Source organism: Filicampus tigris, chromosome 9, assembly GCF_054856515.1.
Source record: "Filicampus tigris isolate MCC_2025a chromosome 9, RoL_Ftig_1.0, whole genome shotgun sequence".
In the NCBI taxonomy this organism is placed as follows: Eukaryota; Metazoa; Chordata; class Actinopteri; order Syngnathiformes; family Syngnathidae; genus Filicampus; species Filicampus tigris.
The window spans coordinates 20112980-20137601 of NC_141225.1; the positions used below are offsets into that span (position 1 = coordinate 20112980).

Genomic DNA, 24622 nt, shown 5'->3' on the forward strand with positions numbered 1-24622 from the left:
AAATAAAAACTTTTAAGCTCTTTACTATTGAGCCGCTGCTCGTCCAAGGATTGGACGTCTGCCTTAAGCGGCGTCCAGATTGTGATTTTCATTTTTCTCACACCATCACACAACAATTGGATCCAAATGGCATCGGTGGGAGCATCATGGCCATCAGGTCTTTTCAGTATCTTAAACCTTGTGCAAAACTTTTTATTTATTCAATGCAAGGACGATAACCAAAATATTGCTACAGCAACAGGAATTGAAAATGGACTTGGTCCTGCTTTTGCAGGTATTGCACCTTTTGCTCTTCTGGGATGCATACACGATCCTTGAGTGTCCATCAAGACTGACAGAAAGAAGAGAAACCAACATCACATGTAAAAAAACATTCTTTGGTGGTTTGTTTGGTTGACAAACAGGTGGCCATACCACAGCGTTTGCTCACACTGGTGGCACAAAGCATACAACAAAACGCTACTTTCTGTAAAGCCCTCTGCTTGTTGTGTGGCTACCGGCTAGCAGACAACGTTGGATGGCGTTTTATGACTTATTGATCGGTCTTCTGTGGAGGAGTTTGCCAAGGATTTTCTGGATCAGTTATCTGCTTTGTAACATGAAAAGCTGGAGTACAAGGAAGGATCTGTGATTGATTGTTTCTTGTATCAAATCAGTTATCTCCTGACATACCCTTCTTCCGTTGTGTCGGCAGAAAAGTCTGTAGGGAACCTTTTGCATTTTAGCAAATAACCAAATAACCTCCTAGCCCTGCTTCCACATAGCTCCTTGCAAGCCTTCTATTTCTTTCACATTTTACTTTAACATATTACTCCCTCAACTTTGCTACTTTTGCCAGTTTTAAGACCAATTGGCTCCTTAGCTGCCTTTCTTTTTCTGATTACCCATTGAGCTCTCAGGCTATTTTGCTTTTTCTGTACTCAAACAATGATTTACCTACCCTTCGTCTTCTTTATTTTAGCCAGTTAATTCCTTAGCAACCCATTTCTCCCCCCCCCCCAATAAGCTCTTTAGCTACCCTCCTTTTTCTTCTTACAACTGTATTGGAGTGTTCCTTACCATACCTGTTTTTGGTATGTTAACTCATTTAAACCAATTACCCATCTTTTTCCACATTTTTGTCCTCTTTCTGTAAGAGCAGGAAATCAGACCCCGACCCTCATGCGATAATGGGTTATAAATCAGTGCTAGCCCTTTCTTGCCGTGAAAAGCTGTCTATTTGTGCCTAAGTGTTCTTATGTGATTGTATTGTTATTTCATTGTCATCGGTGTTATCAAATAGCTGTTGTTGTGTCCTAGTGATTGTGCAAGGAGCAGCATCGAAATATAGCTATGCTACCATCCTTCTTTTCTATTTTAGCCACATATGTTTCCTTACTTATTCTGCTTTTTCTGTATTTTTTCCAATTAGCTCAATAGCTTTGCCCTATTTATTTTCCGTGTTGGCGGCTGCTTTAAAAAAAGAAAAAAAGTGTATTGCTTGCAGTGGCCAATACCGCCTCTGTGTTAAGTGGACATGTCCGTCAAATGTAAATAGAATTGTTCTGAGCTCATTTCATTCACTGCCAATCCCTGCTATTAATCTGGGAGGCGATTCTCCCAAATGTACAAGTTGGATTTGGAAATTGAGTGTTGAAAATTCTCCAACAGCACAGTAACTGTCTGTGTGTTATGGGCCAATCTTATATCCCTCCTCACATTTGTAAAGCTATAATGTGAGCATAGGAGATAGTCCTGTATAGTACAGGGTTACATAGGGAGTGTAAATGGTGATTTTTCATTTGGCTGCTGTGACGAGGGACGAAGATGCTGGAGCGCGTACGTGGTCTTTGGTCCCTGAACTTGCCAGATGTGATCCATCTATGCCTGCTTACATTAATTTCCCCTCCCGTCCCTAATGCAGTTTGGCCCAATTAACACAGTAGCTCTTTTAGCAGCGGAGGTTGGTGGGGTGTAGGGGCGGTTGCTGGGTGGGTGGCGCATGTGTCAGAGTTGCACTTGGCTGCATCCTCGTTCCGAGTGCCATCCAAAATGGAAGGACAGCTGTGAATACCAATGCTTCCCGCTTCCTTTGCCGAACCTGCAAAGAGTGATAGGATGTGTCTCTCTGCCGTCGGCTTCCCCAAGCCACTTTAGAAATGCATCAGCTCCCGAAGTTTAAAGAAGGTGGAAGAAGAAAAGCCTTTCAAGCACACAAAAGCGCACAGTTAGACGAATTACTGTGGAGCGTAATGCCAGTGGTGGGGGTGAATGAATTGGTGTAATTTGAGAAGGGTGCTGCTGTTTTATGCACTTTTACAGGGAACGTCAAAGTAATTTTCTGCCATTTTCGTCCATCACTGCCCATCTTTGGGGCTCACAAAAACAATGGGCATCATTAAGGATAGGTACTTCATTCCATTTTAGTGCACCGACACAGTGGGACAAGCCTAATCACAACAGTCTCATAATATGTATTTGTTCTTTGTAGCTTTACAATGTCTTTGGTAGTTCCCATCTCAATGTGTACATCCAGGTTTAATATAATGGGGTTCATAACAGAGGTGCAGTTTCCTCAAATGTACTCCATAAGGCTAGTTACCAAAGACCGAAGTTAGTACAGAACTGTGAGAGTATATTTTCCCAAACTATAATAGTAAAAAGAAAAAGAAAAAAGGAGAGTTATAGGGCACAAAAGTAGTTCCTTTGGGAGTACCACTCCAATGACTTTCCAATAATCAGCCAGCTTCTGGCCTAAAGACGTTTTAGATTCACTTTAGATTCTTACACGTCTTTCATGACCTCTGAGCCCTACTAATAGTTCATTTCCAGCAGCATCACAGGCCGACTAATTGGAAGTAGCCACAGGACCCAGTACGTGTCCTAATGATCAGTGCTCGGTGTGAATGTAGCCACAGGGTGCAACAATGGTGACTAATGCTCAAAACCCGTGATTGACAGGAAACAATGCCTTTTTATTTCAATCAGAAAATATTTCATCAGCCTTCTGGAGCTTGGTTGAACTGCAGCTAGGTGAGATGCCATTGAAGGGTACATTTCACAATCTTGCATCAATTGTGAAATGGTTTGACTTTGTCAGAATATAAACAAAAGAAGCTGCTCACACCATGTACCAATCATTTCTCAAGTGTTAAAAGATGGAGCAAAATGTTCCCGGATGGTTGGTACATCCAAGCTGTTTTCACATGCACATTTTTGTATATTATGTAATTCTCAAGAATTTAAGAGTTCTGCTCTGGTTTCATATGGACTGGAACATGGGAGCTTTTCTTGAGTGTTTTCTCAAATGATTAAGAATTAGAAAGATATTGTGCAATTCATTGAATAACCACATCCTCTTCCATCCCATTAAAGTACCGGTACTTTGTAATATAATAGGCCTACCCCCCAAAAAAGATAGTTTAATTAACATCATTATCAAGTATTCAAAAGTGTTGCTGTAGTTTGGTATGGACTGTAACATGGGAACTGTTCTGCTGTTGGGCATAATATTCGATTAAGTGACTGACAATTTGGTCGGTTATTTGAAATTGATTGTTCATTAATCATGTCTTCTCCCATCTCATTAAAAATAATATGGTCAAACACATGAATTATCGTTAATTTTCCCTAACGTCAAACAAGGAAATGTAATCCGGTGCAGCCCATGTCATGCAGCTTTCATTAGAGCTCTAATATGCTAATATTTAATTAGAGAAATGTTTGCAATGCCACCATACAGCGCCGACATGGTTGTATAACATAAGTGCAGTGCAACCAAGCAGAGAAATGACAATACATTTCTGTCAATTAGACTTGACATTAAAGGTAAGTGACTCCGATTGACTTCCAGCAGGTGTATATGAGCTGTACAGTACAGGACTCACAATAGTCTTCCTGGATTGCCGTGTGGGCGTACGAGGCACAAGTGCCTTGTGGGATGTTTGTAAAGTTGGCAAAAGGTTCTGTGCTTTAAACAAATATGTTCCATAACTGTAGAAAGGTTAAAGTACACGCTTGGAGGAGGAGGATTGCAATTGATGAACAAAGTCAAGACAAACATAGATCTTGATGGAGGATCTGGACTATGTCAGACGTGCATTTGACATCCGTCAAGTTTACACTGACCCTCTGATATTGTTGTGGTGTTTGTGCAACAAATCCTGACAATAACCTAAAGCAGTGATTCTCAAAGTGTGGAATGTGTACCACTAGTTTTTATGAAGACAACTTTGACTCATTTTTGATTCAACCTGGGCCTGAAACGCTGAACATGTACACTTGATATGTCACTAAAATAGGTGTCTCGATCCAAGTCGGAAATATGAGACCTGGTGAAAACTCAGCGACCATCAGTCTTAACTCAAGCTTTGGCTTTCTCAGTTCCCAGCGGTTGCATCATGTGACGACGTAACCTTTGTTGCTTCGTACAAAAACATGGCAGTGCCGCAAATCTTGACCTTATTTCAAAATTTTAATCAGCATACCAAAGCCCTCTTGAGCATGTAATCGGGTTCGGGTGTGTCCCTCCTCTCGCTCCTTTGTTTGATGGTAAAGGTTGAACGCTAGGTAAAAAGAGGCGTTGCTTGACTCCTGAACATGCCGGCGCTTTTTCACAGAGGTGACTCACCACAGAGGACTTTGATGCCTCTTTTGTGGCAACGTGGCTCGGGACCGCGGGCAACTCCGTTGAAGCGTGCATTTTGAGAGGCTGGGGAGGTTTAAAAGCAGCTGAAACAAAGCATGTCAGCAGCGGACTGGCGATAGAGGCAGCGGGGGGGCTGGCAGGACTTTAATCCCGACCATGGTGCTGATAAATGAGCGCCAGAGTTTCATTCTTACCGCTGCGCTTGGCTGCTGAATGATGATGGAAATCCTGCATACCCGTAAGGTTCTTTTGATATCATAGCCAAACATGGATCATGGCCCACAGCACTGGGACTGTCTGGGGGGTTGAATTGTTGGCCTAGGAGGTGCATCTTGTCATTGTCCAGGTAGCTTTGAGCCAGTGGCGGTTGCCAGGAAGTGTCAAAACTCTGGAGGTCACTTCGGGCCATAATTAAAGCCTCTAAACGCTGTTAAGTTGTAGCAAAGACAAGCTTTACAGTCAAAAAGAAATCTTGGTTGAACATGCATTTGGATGGCATTGAAACAAATAGTTTCCTATTGAGATTTATGATTTGTGTTATAATATATTTATATTATATTCACTATAACCCTTTTCCTCTGAGAAGAACAATTAATATTAGTGTCGTACTAAGGAGAGGAATTGGGAAATCCTTTTCTGCCCCCGGGTGGGAACCAGAGGGAGCAGTACAATGGAGATTCAGTTGATGCAGTGTGACAAAAACAGTTGGGTGTTTTAAGTTAAGAGCGTGTTCACAGAATAAACTTGTATCTCAAGGCACCCATGTATAAAGTAGCTTCACATAGTGGCGTCTCAACTTAATCAGCTCCAGACATCTTTATCCACAACCATCTCAAAATCTCTATAGTTTTTCTCATGGGAAAGCTCTAACAAAATGATCACTAAAACATTGGTCCAAACTCCTAACTGAAGATTCAAGTTAAGAAAAACACACATTTACCATCAAAGATAATCCATTACCCGCCCATCACAATAACACCTGGTCATCCATGCGATTAATTCACAGCGATTCCAAACATTGTCCCATACTGGATGTCTGTAATTATGCTGTAATGTGTGCATAAAAAAAGAGAGAGGGATAGATTAATTATATTTGGAATAATTCATTCACAAGCAAATGTTTAAGTAACAAGAATAAGCAGCCGTTACCATGAACCATAAAACAGTCTTGACCACACTCACACATGACGAATGAGTCACAAGTGACAAGAATGTGGCATCAAGCCAATCTGCGAGAAGCCAACGTATTTCAGCAGCCTACATCTTTACTCCGTGCTCCTTCCCGTCAATGAGAGCAAACACATGGCCCCAAATGCATTGTTCACAAAATGTTGGTAAATACCATCTTAGACCCCTCAACCAATCCAATGACATCGAAACGAAAAGAGGACGTCCAAGCCAACCAAAATGAAGCTCGCTTGACCATACTGTTGAACAGTCATAACCATTCCAAATCCTTGAGGCTCATGATTTGCCAAAGAACTTTTGAGATGTAGCGATGTAGAACAAGCATCACTGAAAGCTTGAATTCGATTTCACAAAGGACGAGAAAGCATGTCGGAACATTAGGACATGCCTTGCTCAAGGGCAATTGGGGGAGTCAAAGAAAGCCAACAGCTTCTTAAGGTCACCATGCAGTAGAATGAAATGATGGTGAGATTCAATTAAAAAGTGCGTCCTGTCCTTGGGCTCGTGCCCTCTGCGCCACCCTTCATTTAATTTGTGCTTTTTGAAAGTGCGTTGCCACCCTCCCTGTGAGTTGTGTGATGATTGTGTACTGGAAGTGTCCTAATGTTAGGAGTCGGTCGCACTAAATAGCAGAGGGTGGGGGACTCGAGTCGCATAACTTGGCTTAAGTCGCCAATGTTAGGACTTAGTTACCGGAGAGGACTTAATCGGCTAAAACTGACGAAAGGCTCGACTTTGATTTGGTATTCATCAGACCCGATTTGACTAGAAACTTGGCAAACCTGAATTGCCATGATAGTGTGCAACTTTTTTGTCGAAAGACACATTTTTTACACATATTGTACTTATGACAATGGCTCGCTGATGGCTGGCGGAATTAATTGCAGTATCAGGTACAATATGTAAGCCACCAGTACGAATTTGCAAGCTGGAGGGAACACACCGCACACGAGTGTAACTGATGTAAATAGGTTCCCCCCCACTCCTCCTTTCTATCATGCCAAGGCCAACCAGTTCTACAGCTTTTAACTCTGAAAAGCTTTGAATGTGCAGCAAGAGTAGAAGACACGCGGCGTCACACTTCACTCTTGCAGAATTTTGACATTCAGAGCAGCCATTTTCTCCACGCCGCCCCCCCCCCCCCCCTCGTTTTCTGCCAGCGCTCGTGACCCGCGCTGGTGCGAAGCGTCTCGCACTGAATGCACAAACGGCAACGGACCGAGGTACTCGCCGGTCCCCTCTCTGCGTTACCACGACAACTTGCTGCTTCTGAGACCCTTTGTTAATATGCTACCCGAGTCCTGTGTCGCTTATTAAAGATACAATGGAATATCTCCTTTGTCACTACAAACAGACATTTTATAAATAGGGAAGCAGAGGTGAAAATAACATGCAGAAACATCTTGGGATGTATTTACCATCCCGTATGGCATTTACATGTAAAACAACGCTTGCACTGCAAGCAGGCTTTTAGGCAAATTAGAATATAGAGGAGTGAACAACAAGATAAACTGCTATTTGGAAGATTGATTTTTTCGGTGATGTTATTAAATGAGGAGGATTTGGTGGGGAGCGTGGTTTATATTGGCGCAGCACAGGTGTCCACTTTGTTTTACGGGGCAAACCAACAACGACAAGTTCTGACACACACGATTGTATTTGTGTCTGCGGCCGATTTGCCGAATTAGACGCCCGCCCGACGTTATCTACTCCGCCACCAGTTCATTTGTATTCCAGAGGCTTTCTTGCGGACGTTCAAATGTGAAACACAATAACATTTAGCTAACAGGCTCTTCTTTATCTCCCTGATAGTACTGTTAAAAGAAAGCTTGGTATTTATTCAGCTGTTTTTACACAAGTGATACTTTGCCAAGATTGTTCACTGTTGGATACACAGACTCCAACAAAAGCCCGTTAATGTCAACGTGAAGTGCTTTGGAAGAAGCTTGTTATTGATTAGTTTACAGTTAGTGTGACATTAAATGTAACAGTGTAAATGGTTTGGGCGTGGATAGTGAAGCCACTGCTTTCTCTGATTGACAGTAGTCTCAGTCTCTAAGATGACTTATTTGTCATCATTGGCTGAGAAAAGCCTCACCCAACCCTTCCTCCCATCTCCAGCCGACCTTCAAGTGGCGGCGTGGATATTTATGAATCGCTCATCACCCCACAGTCGATGATGACAAGCTGTTTTTGAAATGCACTTACCAAGAGGCCAGATGGCTGAGTTGTTTCTACATGACTGACAGGAGGCATGCAATTACAGCTTTATTCCCATAGAATCCACCCAGATATGTCAAAATGATACTTTTTATATCAACTAAACGAATATCAATGAATAATAAACATACACGTTGAAACAGTTATGGTAAGACACAATCCACCCTGAGTGGTAATAATGGCAATAAAAGTAATCAGTTTTGAAAGCCTCACAAACTTTATGGAAATATACCAGGACAGTCTGCTACATGTGAGCTGATAACGTCTTGGTTAAGCTTGGTTGTGGTTGATTGCCCAAGGCTATTCCCCTAAGCTGTGTTCCTCAGAATTTATTTGTGATTAAGAGCTGTCTCTAATAAATGTACTTATGAGGTTTTCAAAATATGAGTCATTGTTCAGGCAATATTTGTTTGTCAGATAGTGAACAATTCTTCCAAAAACAGGCTTCAAGATGTTCATTTCCACTCGCAGTTGAATGTTCACTGTCAAAATAAATAAATCAAAGACAATTGCATGTTGTGTATTTAAATCAACTTTGCCTTAAAGGCAGCTAGCTTAATGCTAACACAAGGGAAAACACCATAAATGGGCGAGCAAATAGAATAGGTGTCTGTGTTTACTTGTAGACAACTGTTCTAAATATAGTCACAGGACTATTTTCTTTATCCTCTGTGAAGAATACCTAATATTACTGCTCCTTACTGAGAGGTTTTGACTGGCTACATTTACTGTATTTGCATGTCTGTGTTATACTACCCCCACGTGTCCAAGGCATGTACGCCAGAAGTAGCTGCACAATGACCATTGAATTGAAACATTCCAGGATGATAAACTGGGACAGGTACGACGATGCTGCAGTTTGAGCACTTTGAAACAAACCTCCACTTACTCCAAACTGCTCCATCGTTTTGATTGACCAAACAAAGCATCAAAACACCAAAGAAAAATGCAAAAGAAACAGGCCGAGAGTTAATCCCTTCATGATAGTTTCACGTTTAAAATTCATTAGACATCTTAAGAAGCTTTACTCGCAACTGCATTGCTCTTTGCAACTTATGTTGGAGCCTCCCGCACGCCCTGCCCTGATTATATAAGTCTTTACAACTCTCCGGAGGAAACACACACACGAGCTAACGATGCATTTATCCTCCTCACATCGGTGATCCCGGACAGCTCGTGGATTCATGTCTTATCTTCCCCCGGATACCGTGGCCGTGAAATGTCTACGACTCGGATTCTCCGGAGGCCGCTGAACCTCGCCTTGTAGTCTCACCCCGTTGGTGTGTGTATGTGTTTTTTTTCTTCTTTTTAACACTCTCAGAGATCAAAGACTCATCTGGCGTCGTTAATGGATTTTGATTTATGATGAATAATTATCTGGGATTTACGGACTGTAGTTACTTGTGGTCCTTATGGTTGTGAAACTGGCAAATTATCAAATCAATTTTAATTTGGATTGCATCCAAATGTATACTCATCTCCTGCATTTGTGTCTGAATTCGGTCATTAAAATGCATGCATTAATGTATTCTAATATGTTTATTGGCAAACTCTTGGTATAAAAAACATTCTAAATTTATGGATTTTCTTTACAAAACCTTAAGAAATATATTGTGCTGAAGGACCACAATTACTTTTTTAAAAGGGACAGATGGGCCGAGGCACTTGTAGACGAGGTGAAAAAAAAGCTAAAATATTTAAAGTTTATTGGGGTTTATGCTTGGTGTGAAACATGTATCAGTATTGGGTTCACATCTGCACCGTATCAGGTCTACACATGGAACGTCATGTCATACACAGACGCATGACCAGGGGTGGAAGGCAGTCTCCAAGTGGCCACTTCACAGCGGCCAACTTCCATCCTCCCCAAGTGGAGATCTTGCAGTTCCTTATAAATAAACTTGCATGGACTCCAGCGAGTCCATTGTGCTTCCGCCATGTAGACCGCGTGACTCTCCTGCGCTGAATTTAAAGGGAATGACAAGAGCTGCTTCGATTGCCCGTCTGTGTTCACTCCCACAATGGCACAAATGCCCATTTCTACCTGTGCGCTTTTAGGAAAATACAAAAAAAAATAAAACCCCACCAATACACCCACTAAGACTGCATTTTGCGCTAGACTTGCATCAGGCACAAAAATAAGGCCTATTATGTTCATCTCCAATTTTTTGGATAAGGTGCTCTGAAAGGAACTTTTAAAAATATACGCATATGCCTTCAACTACCTTTCGAACAAAACAATTTCCTTTATTGCTCCTCTAACGAATGTTTGTCATGACTTTGTTGGCAAGAGGAAAATGTGGGATGTGAATTTTTACATCCAACCCTTACTTCTGCGACTGCGGTGAAAGGAAGGGTTAGAGTTCGGTGAAAGAGAGTGAACAAGAAATACAAAGGGATAAAAAAAGCCCCCGGTTGTCTTGTGGCTTGGTGTGTGTCACAATGACAGACCTTTGGCTCCATGTTGGATATCTCCATGTGTGTGCTACACTTGTCATCAATGACACAATATGCCTGAAGCCCTTCAGGGTGAAGAGTCGCTGATTGCGGTGGCAGCGGATTGAAACAGGCGCTCTCCGGCACTGGCCCTCGCTTGTCATTCAATGCTGTAAATCACACCGATTGGGCTGGGAAAACATGTCAGCCTGTGTTGCTTTCGTGTTTGTTTTCATCGGCGACCAGTTGATCGTGCGCCACTGGAACGCTCTCACGTGAAAGGTTTACATGTAATGATGTAAACATCTGACATGTCGCTCAGTACTTGGGGCGTATTTGTGCTTGGCAATATGGACACGCGCACATACGGATCCAAACAGAAACTGACAAGGGTAATTTCGCTGCTTGGTGATGAAGTGCTGCCTCTGCGGGCAAAAACACAAACACCTTTTAAACAGACTTAAGAAAGGAGGGAGGGGGTCTGTCTTGGAAGTCTTGATTCTTGGGGGATTTTGGTTTAAACAGTGGAACAGGTGTCTCAACAGGTTGTTGGAATAGTTTCTCAACAGGATGATGAGACACCTGGGAGTTGTAATGTAAAATAGGTACCCGTAAGAAGTAACGCTATTCCCCATAAAATTAGATACATTTTTGTTTCGTAGGTATAACGTCCGATTTTGAGTAATTCTTGAAGTGGAGACACGTGTGAACAACTCAACATATTTTTAGTTTTGCTGTTGCCGCAATTTACAAAAGAAGAAATAAGAATTTATCGAGCTAAATGTTTTTACATTCTTCCATTAACAATCCAGCCAGGCTAAACTGAGATCTTCCCTGACATAAAAAATATGTATCTCATGGTAGATACAACATATGACTTCCACAAGACTTCTTTGACACCAATTCCCCTTGAGACAGATCTTTCGCAGCATGTTGTGCCATCTTTAGGCATGCAAATAAATGAGTTTTGCCATGAGAAGCTGGATAATGTTTCAAGAGAAAAAAGAACAAATTGGTGAATTTGCGAATAGTGAACCGTGACTATGATGGGGCTGCATTGTTGGTCATTTAACTGACAACACCCCCCCCACCTCTCCCCTCCAACACCGACTGACAAAGAAAAGCTGTCAGACAGATCTCTCCAAGCTTTTTTTTTTCTTTTGCTCTGAGGGCCGTAGCACACACACCTGATGGTCAGTGAATGATGAGTGATGAAAAGAGCACACTTGTTTCACTGTGTATGAAGGATTCCATTAAATCTTGCTTTATTCCCTTGACGCACAGTTGTCAGTTTGACGTCATTCAAATGCCAAATCAATGATGTTCGCAGAGTGAGAAGGGATGTACTTGGGACTTGCAATTAATTATAAGACAACTTTGACAACGAGTGCGTAATGTCTCCTGGGGCATAAAGTGTGAATGACTAAGAATGAAGATGCTACCATGGCTTGATGTCATTGTTAAGGTGAGCACAGCTTCTTACTGGCTTTCAAACGTTTAGAGACCACCATTTGACTCCATTTAGGGAAGTAGTCCGTTTTTAGCCCTTGATCGTCTTGATGAATAATGTATTAAAACTTTTGCCTTTTTGAGGGGTAGGAAGGGAATAGAATTTATGAGACAAATATTAATTTCGACTCAATATAGGGTGTAAATTTGCAATTTTTTTGCCTGATTAAGCGCAATGCTATGAAAGCTTTGTGCATTTTGAAAATGTACAGTGTACTTTTGCATCAATAATGATATTTACCTGTACAAAACAAAACAAATTTCAGGTTGAAATCTTCAGCACCAGATTAAGCAGTGGTTGTAAAGCGGAGCATGTGTGTGTCCATGTAACAATGCCTACTGGTGGCGAACGGACACTTACGAAGGCTTTATGTTCCTCTTGGGTTGTACCAATGATGATCATAAATCACAGCGGCCCACAGCAACCGACAGATTTCGGTGTCGGTCCATTGGCGGAAGTCTTTTGTTTGTCCCCGTGCATCTTGGCAAATTGCCATCATTAATGGTACAAAGAGGAATGCGTAGCCCTCATCAGATGGTGTTGTTCCTCTGCATGAAAACAAGCCAGATGCCTGCGAGCGACTAATATGTGCCAATTAAACACCTCACACTCTTTGTTGACCACTCCACACCTGCAAATGGACTTGGGTGGAGGATAAGTGGATTTACTAATACACGGCCAGTGCAGATTGGTGTTTCAATGATGTTGCTTAAACGTTGTCCTCTTGACAAGAAAGACAAATTTGAAACTTGTTCATGCTCTAATTGCGAGGAAAACTGATGGGAAAGCATGACCTTTGGTGCAGTGCGTGCCACGCACAGTACCCCGCTTTAGCCCGGGCATAACGAGAGACACGGTTGGTTTGGCAAGAACGCAGCAATTACAGCGTGTGAAATTCATGACGTGACCGCGATTGGCTTGCGTGGGAACAGCGAGCTGGCGCAGAGCAGCCTGCAACCGCTGCGACTCCTCCAGACGTGAAGCGCCCTGACGAGTGCGTCACCCGTGCAATTTGCTCTTTTGAAAATTCACCATCCTTTGCTGCACCGTTTCCTCTACTGGCAAAAATACAATCCCCTCCCCACCCTCACCCCGATGTTGGACCGAATTGCCCATAATGCCTTTTCAGCTCCAGCATGAGTGAACCACTAGACCTTTAAAATATTGTACCCTAGAATATTGTAGCACCTATGCTGTTAGGCAGAGGGAAATAAGCTACTGGACTAGTTCTGGATTCGATGAGTGGTAAGATTGGTAAAGAGATACCAGAGTCTGAGCAATTTATATATACGCCGGCAGTTTACTATGAGCAGTGAACAGGACAAGACCGGACGACAAATAAAAAAAAATATTATGAGAACATCTATTTGCATTTGTACCTTAAAGTTTCCCCTTTCATTATAATTCACCTTATGTTGATTAAAGGAGTTAACAAAAGGTTTTGAGTTCACTCTGTTTTATAATCCTATTTTATTTCAATTTTAGATTATCGACCGGCCATTTTGTATAATTTGGGACGAAAAACCTATTATGATTTGCTTAATTTTAGGTTTGAACTCACTTTTAGGTTAACCCAAGTCACTTTCTGAAATGTATAGATACTTCAAACTGAGTAAAATACACAAAATCCAAATCCAAATCAATAACAACGGGATATGCAAAGCAGTAACAGAACAATGTTCAAATGTTCTTCGATTCCTCGCTGGCCATTTGAGGGTGTCCTCTATCCCAGGCCCCCTGCACACCTGACAATTTGGTGACTTAAAGTAGACTACAATTCAGACCAGTTAAAAGCAGGTCTAAGATGTGACGCAGGTGGCGTAACGCAATTTTGGTGGATTTGATCGAGGCTCGGGCACACATGATCAGAACTATGAAAAGTAAAACAACGCCGCATACACAACACACAGCTTATTGTATATTTTTTATTCCATTGTATTGTTGTTGCTCATTGTAATCACTCGGTTAAACCACACTATATTCAAATACAAAGACAAAAAATCCAGAGCTGATCATGCCATGGAAGGTTTCAGTGACATTTGCCCCTTTGCAAATTGTGCCACAGACCTCCACCAAGGCCAAATGACAAATAGATAGATGGTAAATTAATTACCTCTGCGATCACATCAATAAAAAAAATATCGTTATCATCGTCAAGAAATGCACGATGAGCACCTTTTCCGCCATTGCAACGAGACAAATTTTCACGGGTCCGTACTGCTCCGCTTGTGGCTTTATGTCAAGTGTTGGGGATTTTCTCAAAGTGGAGGATAAGCTAAGGTTTAGACATTCAACTTGACTCTGGAGACAAGAGCCCTCAACGCCGCTGATTTAATTAACATCCTTTAATGACCACATTAAGGATGCGCTGATGTGACAGTCGCGCTGCCGCTGATCTACAGTACGTCCATGCGTGCCTTTTTGCAATGTGCTGTTTTGTCTTTGCCTTGTTTGCGTTTACTTTAGTTGGAACTTAAAGCTGAGCAGTAGTACCGCAGTTAGCTGACAAGCAACTCAAGGAGCGTACGCATAGTAACAGGTTGAAGGCAATCTATCAAGGTGGCCTGGTGACATTCGTTTCCATGGAAATTTAAGAACGGGACGTCCGGTGACCAAAAAAGTCGACGCTTCGAATCGCTGTCCACTGCCGAAGTGTCCTTGGGCAAGACACTGAATTCAACATTGTAAATGAGAAACTGTTCTGTTTAAACAAAGAATTAGGTAATTGTTTACATTTTCAAAAGATCACATCTACAACTTTCCTAGCAAATCACAATGTTCCATCCAATATGGATTTTGGTTGGTATGTGCTGCAGAACATGACGGTATTTAGTCTGGAGACAAGCAAACAACCAGTGCAAATTTTATCGGGAAATGAATGCAGGTTTTTCCCTCTATCAAACCGGTCTCAACCCGGACTAGTCACCAGTCGTTCCCAGAGCAATGGAAGGGGGATTGAGCTCACGCCAGCTGCACCAAAGTCTGCTATGTAAGCCTTTAAACTACTGATTGTCCTTCTTGAGATGTTTATTCACCAAAAGGCAAGCTGTCCATTCTTTGCACCCCGCAGAAACTTTATACACACCAGTAAACACAGCAATAGTGTCATTCGCTTCCAACAATTAGCCCATTATGAAGGATGACTCGAGACGTCTTTGTGCGCAGGTGGCCGACCTGCCATTTGCACGGCACAAATTGCTTTTACCAGATGGGATGGAATTTAAGTCATTTGCCGCCTCTTTGTCTGCTTTACACACTTTAAATCCATGAACATCTTGTGGCGGCACGACTATTTTCATTCAAGTTCCACTTTAAAGTGTGTTTCTTTCTTTCCTGTGTGCGTGTGTGCCTTGGCAGGGTATTTGACTGTCACTATCGAGCCGCTGCCTCCTGTGGTGGTGGGTGAGACCGTGACCCTCAAGTGCAACTTTAAGACGGATGGGAGGCTCCGGGAAATCGTTTGGTATCGGGTGAGTGCAGCGGTGGTTCTGTCAGTCAAAAATTCTCTCTAAACAATGTGTCTGAAAAGTAAGGAACATTTTTTTCAGTTGTCATCATTAGCTAATATTAGAGGTGTCGAAATTAATCTGTCAATTGACAAATAATCAATTGTCAAAATAATCAACAACTATTTTAACATTCAAGTAATTGTTTAACATAAAATTGTCTTCTGATTTTAGCCTCTGGAGCGTAATTATTCTCTGATTTTTGTCGTCCTTCATGAAAGCAGACAGATTATCTTTTGAGCTTGATTAAAATAACACATTTGAAAACATTTGGGTTTTTTTACTTTGGAAAACAATGACCATATCAATCCCTTGAGTGAGATATTGCTTAATCGTTGATTAGTTGTCTTTTGTTGCTAAACAATACTAAATACTAAATAAGCAACAGTAAATACATGGTTTTGTTATATACTTTAATGAAAAAGACAATTTTATCTGATTATTCCATGTTTATTAATTCTTTAATTGATGGAATAATTAATAGAATAATCAATTCTAAAAATATTTGATAGTGACATCACTAGCTAACGCGATATAATAGCAAACAAGTCGAGCCAACGTAAGCAAGCTCTTGGTTAAAAAACAACATTTAACACGAAGTTTAAAAAAGAGGAAAACTATTTTGCGTGCAAGTTTTTTGTACCAAGTTATCAAGACGGAACTGTATATAATTGGAATTAAAATATCCATTAGTACATTTGTATTTCAGTACATTTCAAAGTGTGTACTATTTCACTTTGACTTCATTCAGCGCAGGAGTTGGATCAATACGTCTACTTTTGCACCTCAAGTCTCTGTCATAAGGCACGCCCCTCATGAATGTGCATGAGTGTGATTCTCAAATTCACAGAGAATGCATATCCCTTTTGATCAAAATTGTAGGGCTAGCAATACTAAGCTAGCATTAACACTGTAAAGAAGCAGGTGTTAGCACAGCTGCTTTGTTGGTTGATTGATTCATTTGTAGTCAAGTCAGTCAGTCAAGTGTAACTATAACACAAAATTTTGTTTGACGTTTTTATTTCTTTCAGTGTACAATCAATTTCAAATCAAAAAGAGGTGATGAACATATCTGACGAGCAGAAATGTTGCTCATTCTGCATCACATCTGAACACTCTCAGCTGCCTCCACTTCTGCAAGGGAACTCCTGTGTTCACCCTTTTTTTTCTTTTCTGTTCCTAATTCCCAGAGGTGGATATTCCGCCATATCTTTAGTAAAGGTCCTGAAGTCTAAGGTAGTGTGCCCGCAAGTGCACGATACATTTTTGACACTTTGTTAGGCACACCTTCTGGCTCTGACTGGTTGTTTTCCCTTGGGGGCAGGGATTTCTTGCAATTCAAATTAGAAGCATAAGATTGGGCCAGAAAGGGATGATTTTTTTTTTTTCACAAATCATTTTACTTTGACAAATGTGATTTTATTGAAAATTGAAAACTAGCCCTAAGTGCTGAGCGTGAGTACTTTTTCCCACCTCTGAGTGAGTGAACCATTTCATAAGGACTTTTATTGTGACACAGGAACTCAGTCTCCCGTGTGCCAGTTCCTCTGCTATGTCAAACCTCAGACTTTTACTTTGGCCAGCTGCTTGGGAGGCGTCCCTGGCTGTCGCTGCCGTTGCTTAATAGTTCACAGCTGGCGATTCGACGGTTATTAAAGTCCCGAGCGGTTTACTATGCCGCGTAACTGCTGCCAGTAATTAAATTTCTGTTAGGGAGACGAAGAAGAAGAAAAAAAACAGCGTATGCCTGTAGGAGTTTATTTTGGGCCATAAAACCGCTGCATGAAATTAATACGGGTGTATTGGCTAAAATGTTTGAAACCCTAACCCTAGATTGAAACCCTAGTTTGAAACCCTAACTTTAGTTTGAAACCCTAGTTGGAAACCCTAACCTTAGTTTGAAACCCTAATTTGAAACCCTATTCCTAGTTTGAAACCCTAACCCTGGTTTGAAACCTTAGTTTGAAACCCTAACCCTGGTTTGAAACCTTAGTTTGAAACCCTAGCCCGAGTTTTAAATCCTAGTCTGAAACCCTATTCCTAGTTTGAAACCCTAACCCTTGTTTGAAACCCTAGTTTGAAACACTAACCCTAGTTTGAAACCCTAGTTGGAAACCCTAACCCTAGTTCAAAACCCTAGTTGGAAACCCTAACCCTAGTTTGAAACCCTAACCCTAGTTTGAAACCCTAGTTTGAAACCCTAACCCTAGTTTAAAACCCTATTTTAAAACGCTAACCCTAGTTTGAAACCCTAGTTTGAAACCCTAACCCTAGTTCGAAACCCTAGTTTGAAACCCTAACCCTAGTTTGAAACCCTAGTTGGAAACCCTAACCCTGGTTTGAAACCTTAGTTTGAAACCCTAACCCTGGTTTGAAACCTTAGTTTGAAACCCTAGCCCGAGTTTTAAATCCTAGTCTGAAACCCTATTCCTAGTTTGAAACCCTAACCCTTGTTTGAAACCCTAGTTTGAAACACTAACCCTAGTTTGAAACCCTAGTTGGAAACCCTAACCCTAGTTCAAAACCCTAGTTGGAAACCCTAACCCTAGTTTGAAACCCTAACCCTAGTTTGGAACCCTAGTTTGAAACCCTAACCCTAGTTTAAAACCCTATTTTAAAACCCTAACCCTAGTTTGAAACCCTAGTTTGAAACCCTATCCCTAGTTCGAAATCCAAGTTTGAAACCCTAACCCTAGTTTGAAACCCTAGTTGGAAACCCTAACCCTAGTTTGAAACCCTAGTTGGAAACCCTAACCCTAGTTTGAAACCCTAACCCTAGTTTGAAACACTAACCCTAGTTTGAAACCCCAGTTTGAAACCCTAACCCTAGTTTGAAACCCTAACCCTAGTTTGAAACCCTAGTTGGAAACCCCAACCCTAATTTGAAACCCTAACCCTAGTTTGAAACCCTAACCCTAATTTGAAACCCTAACCCTAGTTTGAAACCCTAACCCTAGTTTGAAAGGGTTTCAAATTAGGGTTGCAAACTAGGGTTAGGGTTTCAAACTAGGGTTTCAAACTACGGTTAGGGTTTAAAACTAGGGTTTCAAGATAGGGTTAGGGTTCCAAACTAGGGTTTCGAACTAGGGTTAGGGTTTCGAACTAGGGTTAGGGTTTCAAATTAGGGTTTCAAACTAGGGTTAGGGTTTCAAACTAGGGTTTCAAGATAGGGTTAGGGTTCCAAACTAGGGTTTCGAACTAGGGTTAGGGTTTCAAACTACGGTTAGGGTTCCAAACTAGGGTTTCGAACTAGGGTTAGGGTTTCAAACTAGGGTTAGGGTTTCAAATTAGGGTTTCAAACTAGGGTTAGGGTTTCAAACTAGGGTTAGGGTTTCAAACTAGGGATAGGGTTTCAAACTAGGGTTAGGGTTTCAAACTAGGGTTTCAAACTAGGGTTAGGGTTTCAAACTAGGGTTTCAAGATAGGGTTAGGGTTTCAAACTAGGATTTCGAACTAGGGTTAGGGTTTCAAACTAGGGTTCAAACTAGGGTTAGGGTTTCAAACTAGGGTTAGGGTTTCAAATTAGGGTTTCAAACTAGGGTTAGGGTTTCAAACTAGGGTTTCAAACTAGGGTTAGGGTTTCAAACTAGGGTTTCAAACTAGGGTTAGGGTTTCAAACTAGGGTTAGGGTTTCCAACTAGGGTTTCAAACTAGGGTTAGGGTTTCATAATAGGGTTTCAATCTAGGGTTAGGGTTTCACACTAGGGTTGCAAACTAGGGTTAGGGTTTCAAACTAGGGTTTCAAACTAGGGTTAGGGTTTCAAACTAGGGTTCCAAACTAGGGTTAGGGTTTCAAACTAGGGTTAGGGTTTCAAACTAGGGTTTCAAACTAGGGTTAGGGTTTCAAACTAGGGTTAGGGTTTCCAACTAGGTTTTCAAACTAGGGTTAGGATTACAAATTAGGGTTGCAAACTAGGGTTAGGGTTTCAAACTAGGGTTAGGGTTTCCAAATAGGGTTTCAAACTAGGGTTAGGGTTTCATAATAGGGTTTCAATCTAGGGTTAGGGTTTCAAACTAGGAATAGGGTTTCCAACTAGGGTTTCAAATTAGGGTTAGGGTTTCAAATTAGGGTTTCAAACTAGGGTTAGGGTTTCAAACTAGGGTTAGGGTTTCAAACTAGTGTTTCAAACTAGGGTTAGGGTTTCAAATTAGGGTTAGGGTTTCCAACTAGGGTTTCAAACTAGGGTTAGGGTTTCACATTAGGGTTGCAAACTAGGGTTAGGGTTTCAAACTAGGGTTAGGGTTTCCAAATAGGGTTTCAAACTAGGGTTAGGGTTTCATAATAGGGTTTCAATCTAGGGTTAGGGTTTCACACTAGGGTTGCAAACTAGGGTTTCAAACTAGGGTTAGGGTTTCAAACTAGGGTGAGGGTTTCATAATAGGGTTTCAATCTAGGGTTAGGGTTTCACACTAGGGTTGCAAACTAGGGTTAGGGTTTCAAACTAGGGTTTCAAACTAGGGTTAGGGTTTCAAACTAGGGTTAGGGTTTCAGACTAGGGTTAGGGTTTCAAACTAGGGTTTCAAACTAGGGTTAGGGTTTCAAACTAGGGTTAGGGTTTCAAACTAGGGTTTCAAACTAGGGTTAGGATTTCAAACTAGGGTTAGGGTTTCAAACTAGGGTTAGGGTTTCCAACTAGGGTTTCAAACTAGGGTTAGGGTTTCAAACTAGGGTTAGGGTTTCAAACTAGGGTTAGGGTTTCAAACTAGGGTTTCAAACTAGGGTTAGGGTTTCAAATTAGGGTTTCAAACTAGGGTTAGGGTTTCAAACTAGGGTTAGGGTTTCAAACTAGGGTTTCAAACTAGGGTTAGGGTTTCCAACTAGGGTTTCAAACTAGGGTTAGGGTTTCAAATTAGGGTTTCAAAGTAGGGTTAGGGTTTCAAACTAGGGTTAGGGTTTCAGACTAGGGTTAGGGTTTCAAACTAGGGTTTCAAACTAGGGTTAGGGTTTCAAACTAGGGTTAGGGTTTCAAACTAGGGTTTCAAACTAGGGTTAGGGTTTCAAACTAGGGTTAGGGTTTCAAACTAGGGTTAGGGTTTCCAACTAGGGTTTCAAACTAGGGTTAGGGTTTCAAATTAGGGTTTCAAACTAGGGTTAGGGTTTCAAACTAGGGTTTCAAACTAGGGTTAGGGTTTCAAACTAGGGTTTCAAACTAGGGTTAGGGTTTCAAACTAGGGTTAGGGTTTCCAACTAGGGTTTCAAACTAGGGTTAGGGTTTCAAATTAGGGTTTCAAACTAGGGTTAGGGTTTCCAACTAGGGTTTCAAACTAGGGTTAGGGTTTCAAACTAGGGTTTCAAACTAGGGTTAGGGTTTCAAATTAGGGTTTCAAAGTAGGGTTAGGGTTTCAAACTATGGTTAGGGTTTCAGACTAGGGTTAGGGTTTCAAACTAGGGTTTCAAACTAGGGTTAGGGTTTCAAACTAGGGTTAGGGTTTCAAACTAGGGTTTCAAACTAGGGTTAGGGTTTCAAACTAGGGTTAGGGTTTCAAACTAGGGTTAGGGTTTCCAACTAGGGTTTCAAACTAGGGTTAGGGTTTCAAATTAGGGTTTCAAACTAGGGTTAGGGTTTCAAACTAGGGTTAGGGTTTCAAACTAGGGTTTCAAACTAGGGTTAGGGTTTCAAACTAGGGTTTCAAACTAGGGTTAGGGTTTCAAACTAGGGTTAGGGTTTCCAACTAGGGTTTCAAACTAGGGTTAGGGTTTCAAATTAGGGTTTCAAACTAGGGTTAGGGTTTCAAACTAGGGTTAGGGTTTCAAACTAGGGTTTCAAACTAGGGTTAGGGTTTCAAACTAGGGTTTCAAACTAGGGTTAGGGTTTCAAACTAGGGTTAGGGTTTCCAACTAGGGTTTCAAACTAGGGTTAGGGTTTCAAATTAGGGTTTCAAACTAGGGTTAGGGTTTCCAACTAGGGTTTCAAACTAGGGTTAGGGTTTCAAACTAGGGTTTCAAACTAGGGTTAGGGTTTCAAACTAGGGTTTCAAACTAGGGTTAGGGTTTCAAACTAGGGTTAGGGTTTCCAACTAGGGTTTCAAACTAGGGTTAGGGTTTCAAATTAGGGTTTCAAACTAGGGTTAGGGTTTCAAACTAGGGTTAGGGTTTCAGACTAGGGTTAGGGTTTCCAACTAGGGTTTCAAACTAGGGTTAGGGTTTCAAATTTGGGTTTCAAACTAGGGTTAGGGTTTCAAACTAGGGTTAGGGTTTCAGACTAGGGTTAGGGTTTCCAACTAGGGTTTCAAACTAGGGTTAGGGTTTCACACTAGGGTTTCAAACAAGGGTTAGGGTTTCAAATTAGGGTTTCAAACTAGGGTTAGGGTTTCAAACTAGGGTTAGGGTTTCAAACTAGGGTTTCAAACTAGGGTTAGGGTTTCCAACTAGGGTTTCAAACTAGGGTTAGGGTTTCAAATTAGGGTTTCAAAGTAGGGTTAGGGTTTCAAACTAGGGTTAGGGTTTCAAACTAGGGTTAGGGTTTCAAACTAGGGTTTCAAACTAGGGTTAGGGTTTCAAACTAGGGTTAGGGTTTTAAACTAGGGTTAGGGTTTCCAACTAGGGTTTCAAACTAGGGTTAGGGTTTCAAATTAGGGTTAGGGTTTCAAACTAGGGTTTCAAACTAGGGTTAGGGTTTCAAACTAGGGTTTCAAACTAGGGTTAGGTTTTCAAACTAGGGTTAGGGTTTCCAACTAGGGTTTCAAACTAGGGTTAGGGTTTCAAATTAGGGTTTCAAACTAGGGTTAGGGTTTCAAACTAGGGTTAGGGTTTCAGACTAGGGTTAGGGTTTCCAACTAGGGTTTCAAACTAGGGTTAGGGTTTCAAATTAGGGTTTCAAACTAGGGTTAGGGTTTCAAACTAGGGTTAGGGTTTCCAACTAGGGTTTCAAACTAGGGTTAGGGTTTCCAACTAGGGTTTCACACTAGGGTTAGGTTTTCAAACTAGGGTTTTGAACTAGGATTAGGGTTTCAAACTAGGGTTAGGGTTTCAAACTAGGGTTTCAAACTAGGGTTAGGGTTTCAAATTAGGGTTTCAAACTAGGGTTAGGGTTTCAAACTAGGGTTAGGGTTTCAAACTAGGGTTTCAAACTAGGGTTAGGGTTTCAAACTAGGGTTTCAAACTAGGGTTAGGGTTTCAAACTAGGGTTAGGGTTTCCAACTAGGGTTTCAAACTAGGGTTAGGGTTTCAAATTAGGGTTTCAAACTAGGGTTAGGGTTTCCAACTAGGGTTTCAAACTAGGGTTAGGGTTTCAAACTAGGGTTTCAAACTAGGGTTAGGGTTTCAAACTAGGGTTTCAAACTAGGGTTAGGGTTTCAAACTAGGGTTAGGGTTTCCAACTAGGGTTTCAAACTAGGGTTAGGGTTTCAAATTAGGGTTTCAAACTAGGGTTAGGGTTTCAAACTAGGGTTAGGGTTTCAGACTAGGGTTAGGGTTTCCAACTAGGGTTTCAAACTAGGGTTAGGGTTTCAAATTAGGGTTTCAAACTAGGGTTAGGGTTTCAAACTAGGGTTAGGGTTTCAGACTAGGGTTAGGGTTTCCAACTAGGGTTTCAAACTAGGGTTAGGGTTTCACACTAGGGTTTCAAACAAGGGTTAGGGTTTCAAATTAGGGTTTCAAACTAGGGTTAGGGTTTCAAACTAGGGTTAGGGTTTCAAACTAGGGTTTCAAACTAGGGTTAGGGTTTCCAACTAGGGTTTCAAACTAGGGTCAGGGTTTCAAATTAGGGTTTCAAAGTAGGGTTAGGGTTTCAAACTAGGGTTAGGGTTTCAAACTAGGGTTAGGGTTTCAAACTAGGGTTTCAAACTAGGGTTAGGGTTTCAAACTAGGGTTAGGGTTTCAAACTAGGGTTAGGGTTTCCAACTAGGGTTTCAAACTAGGGTTAGGGTTTCAAACTAGGGTTTCAAACTAGGGTTAGGGTTTCAAACTAGGGTTAGGGTTTCCAACTAGGGTTTCAAACTAGGGTTAGGGTTTCAAATTAGGGTTTCAAACTAGGGTTAGGGTTTCAAACTAGGGTTAGGGTTTCAAACTAGGGTTTCAAATTAGGGTTAGGGTTTCCAACTAGGGTTTCAAACTAGGGTTAGGGTTTCAAATTAGGGTTTCAAACTAGGGTTAGGGTTTCAAACTAGGGTTAGGGTTTCAAACTAGGGTTTCAAACTAGGGTTAGGGTTTCAAACTAGGGTTTCAAACTAGGGTTAGGGTTTCAAACTAGGGTTTCAAACTAGGGTTAGGGTTTCAAACTAGGGTTAGGGTTTCAAACTAGGGTTTCAAACTAGGGTTAGGGTTTCAAACTAGGGTTAGGGTTTCCAACTAGGGTTTCAAACTAGGGTTAGGGTTTCAAACTAGGGTTAGGGTTTCAAACTAGGGTTAGGGTTTCAAACTAGGGTTTCAAATTAGGGTTAGGGTTTCCAACTAGGGTTTCAAACTAGGGTTAGGGTTTCAAATTAGGGTTTCAAACTAGGGTTAGGGTTTCAAACTAGGGTTAGGGTTTCAAACTAGGTTTTCAAATTAGGGTTAGGGTTTCAAATTAGGGTTTCAAACTAGGGTTAGGGTTTCAAACTAGGGTTAGGGTTTCAAACTAGGGTTTCAAACTAGGGTTAGGGTTTCAAACTAGGGTTTCAAACTAGCGTTAGGGTTTCAAACTAGGGTTTCAAACTAGGGTTAGGGTTTCAAACTAGGGTTAGGGTTTCAAACTAGGGTTTCAAACTAGGGTTAGGGTTTCAAACTAGGGTTAGGGTTTCCAACTAGGGTTTCAAACTAGGGTTAGGGTTTCAAACTAGGGTTAGGGTTTCAAACTAGGGTTAGGGTTTCAAACTAGGGTTTCAAACTAGGGTTAGGGTTTCAAATTAGGGTTTCAAACTAGGTTTAGGGTTTCAAACTAGGGTTAGGGTTTCAAACTAGGGTTTCAAACTAGGGTTAGGGTTTCCAACTAGGGTTTCAAACTAGGGTTAGGGTTTCAAATTAGGGTTTCAAAGTAGGGTTAGGGTTTCAAACTATGGTTAGGGTTTCAGACTAGGGTTAGGGTTTCAAACTAGGGTTTCAAACTAGGGTTAGGGTTTCAAACTAGGGTTAGGGTTTCAAACTAGGGTTTCAAACTAGGGTTAGGGTTTCAAACTAGGGTTAGGGTTTCAAACTAGGGTTAGGGTTTCCAACTA

The 24622-nt window shown here is 41.4% G+C and overlaps 1 protein-coding gene across 2 annotated transcripts in view; it reads left to right on the top strand.

Moving 5' to 3' along the window:
* igsf21a (immunoglobin superfamily, member 21a) overlaps positions 1-24622 on the top strand; it is a 163821-nt gene that overhangs the window by 34760 nt on the left and 104439 nt on the right. For both annotated transcript variants that reach the window (XM_086041571.1, XM_086041572.1), the window contains exon 2: positions 15339-15451. In XM_086041571.1, the coding sequence (XP_085897697.1) occupies positions 15339-15451 (113 nt within the window). The remainder of the gene's footprint in view (positions 1-15338; positions 15452-24622) is intronic.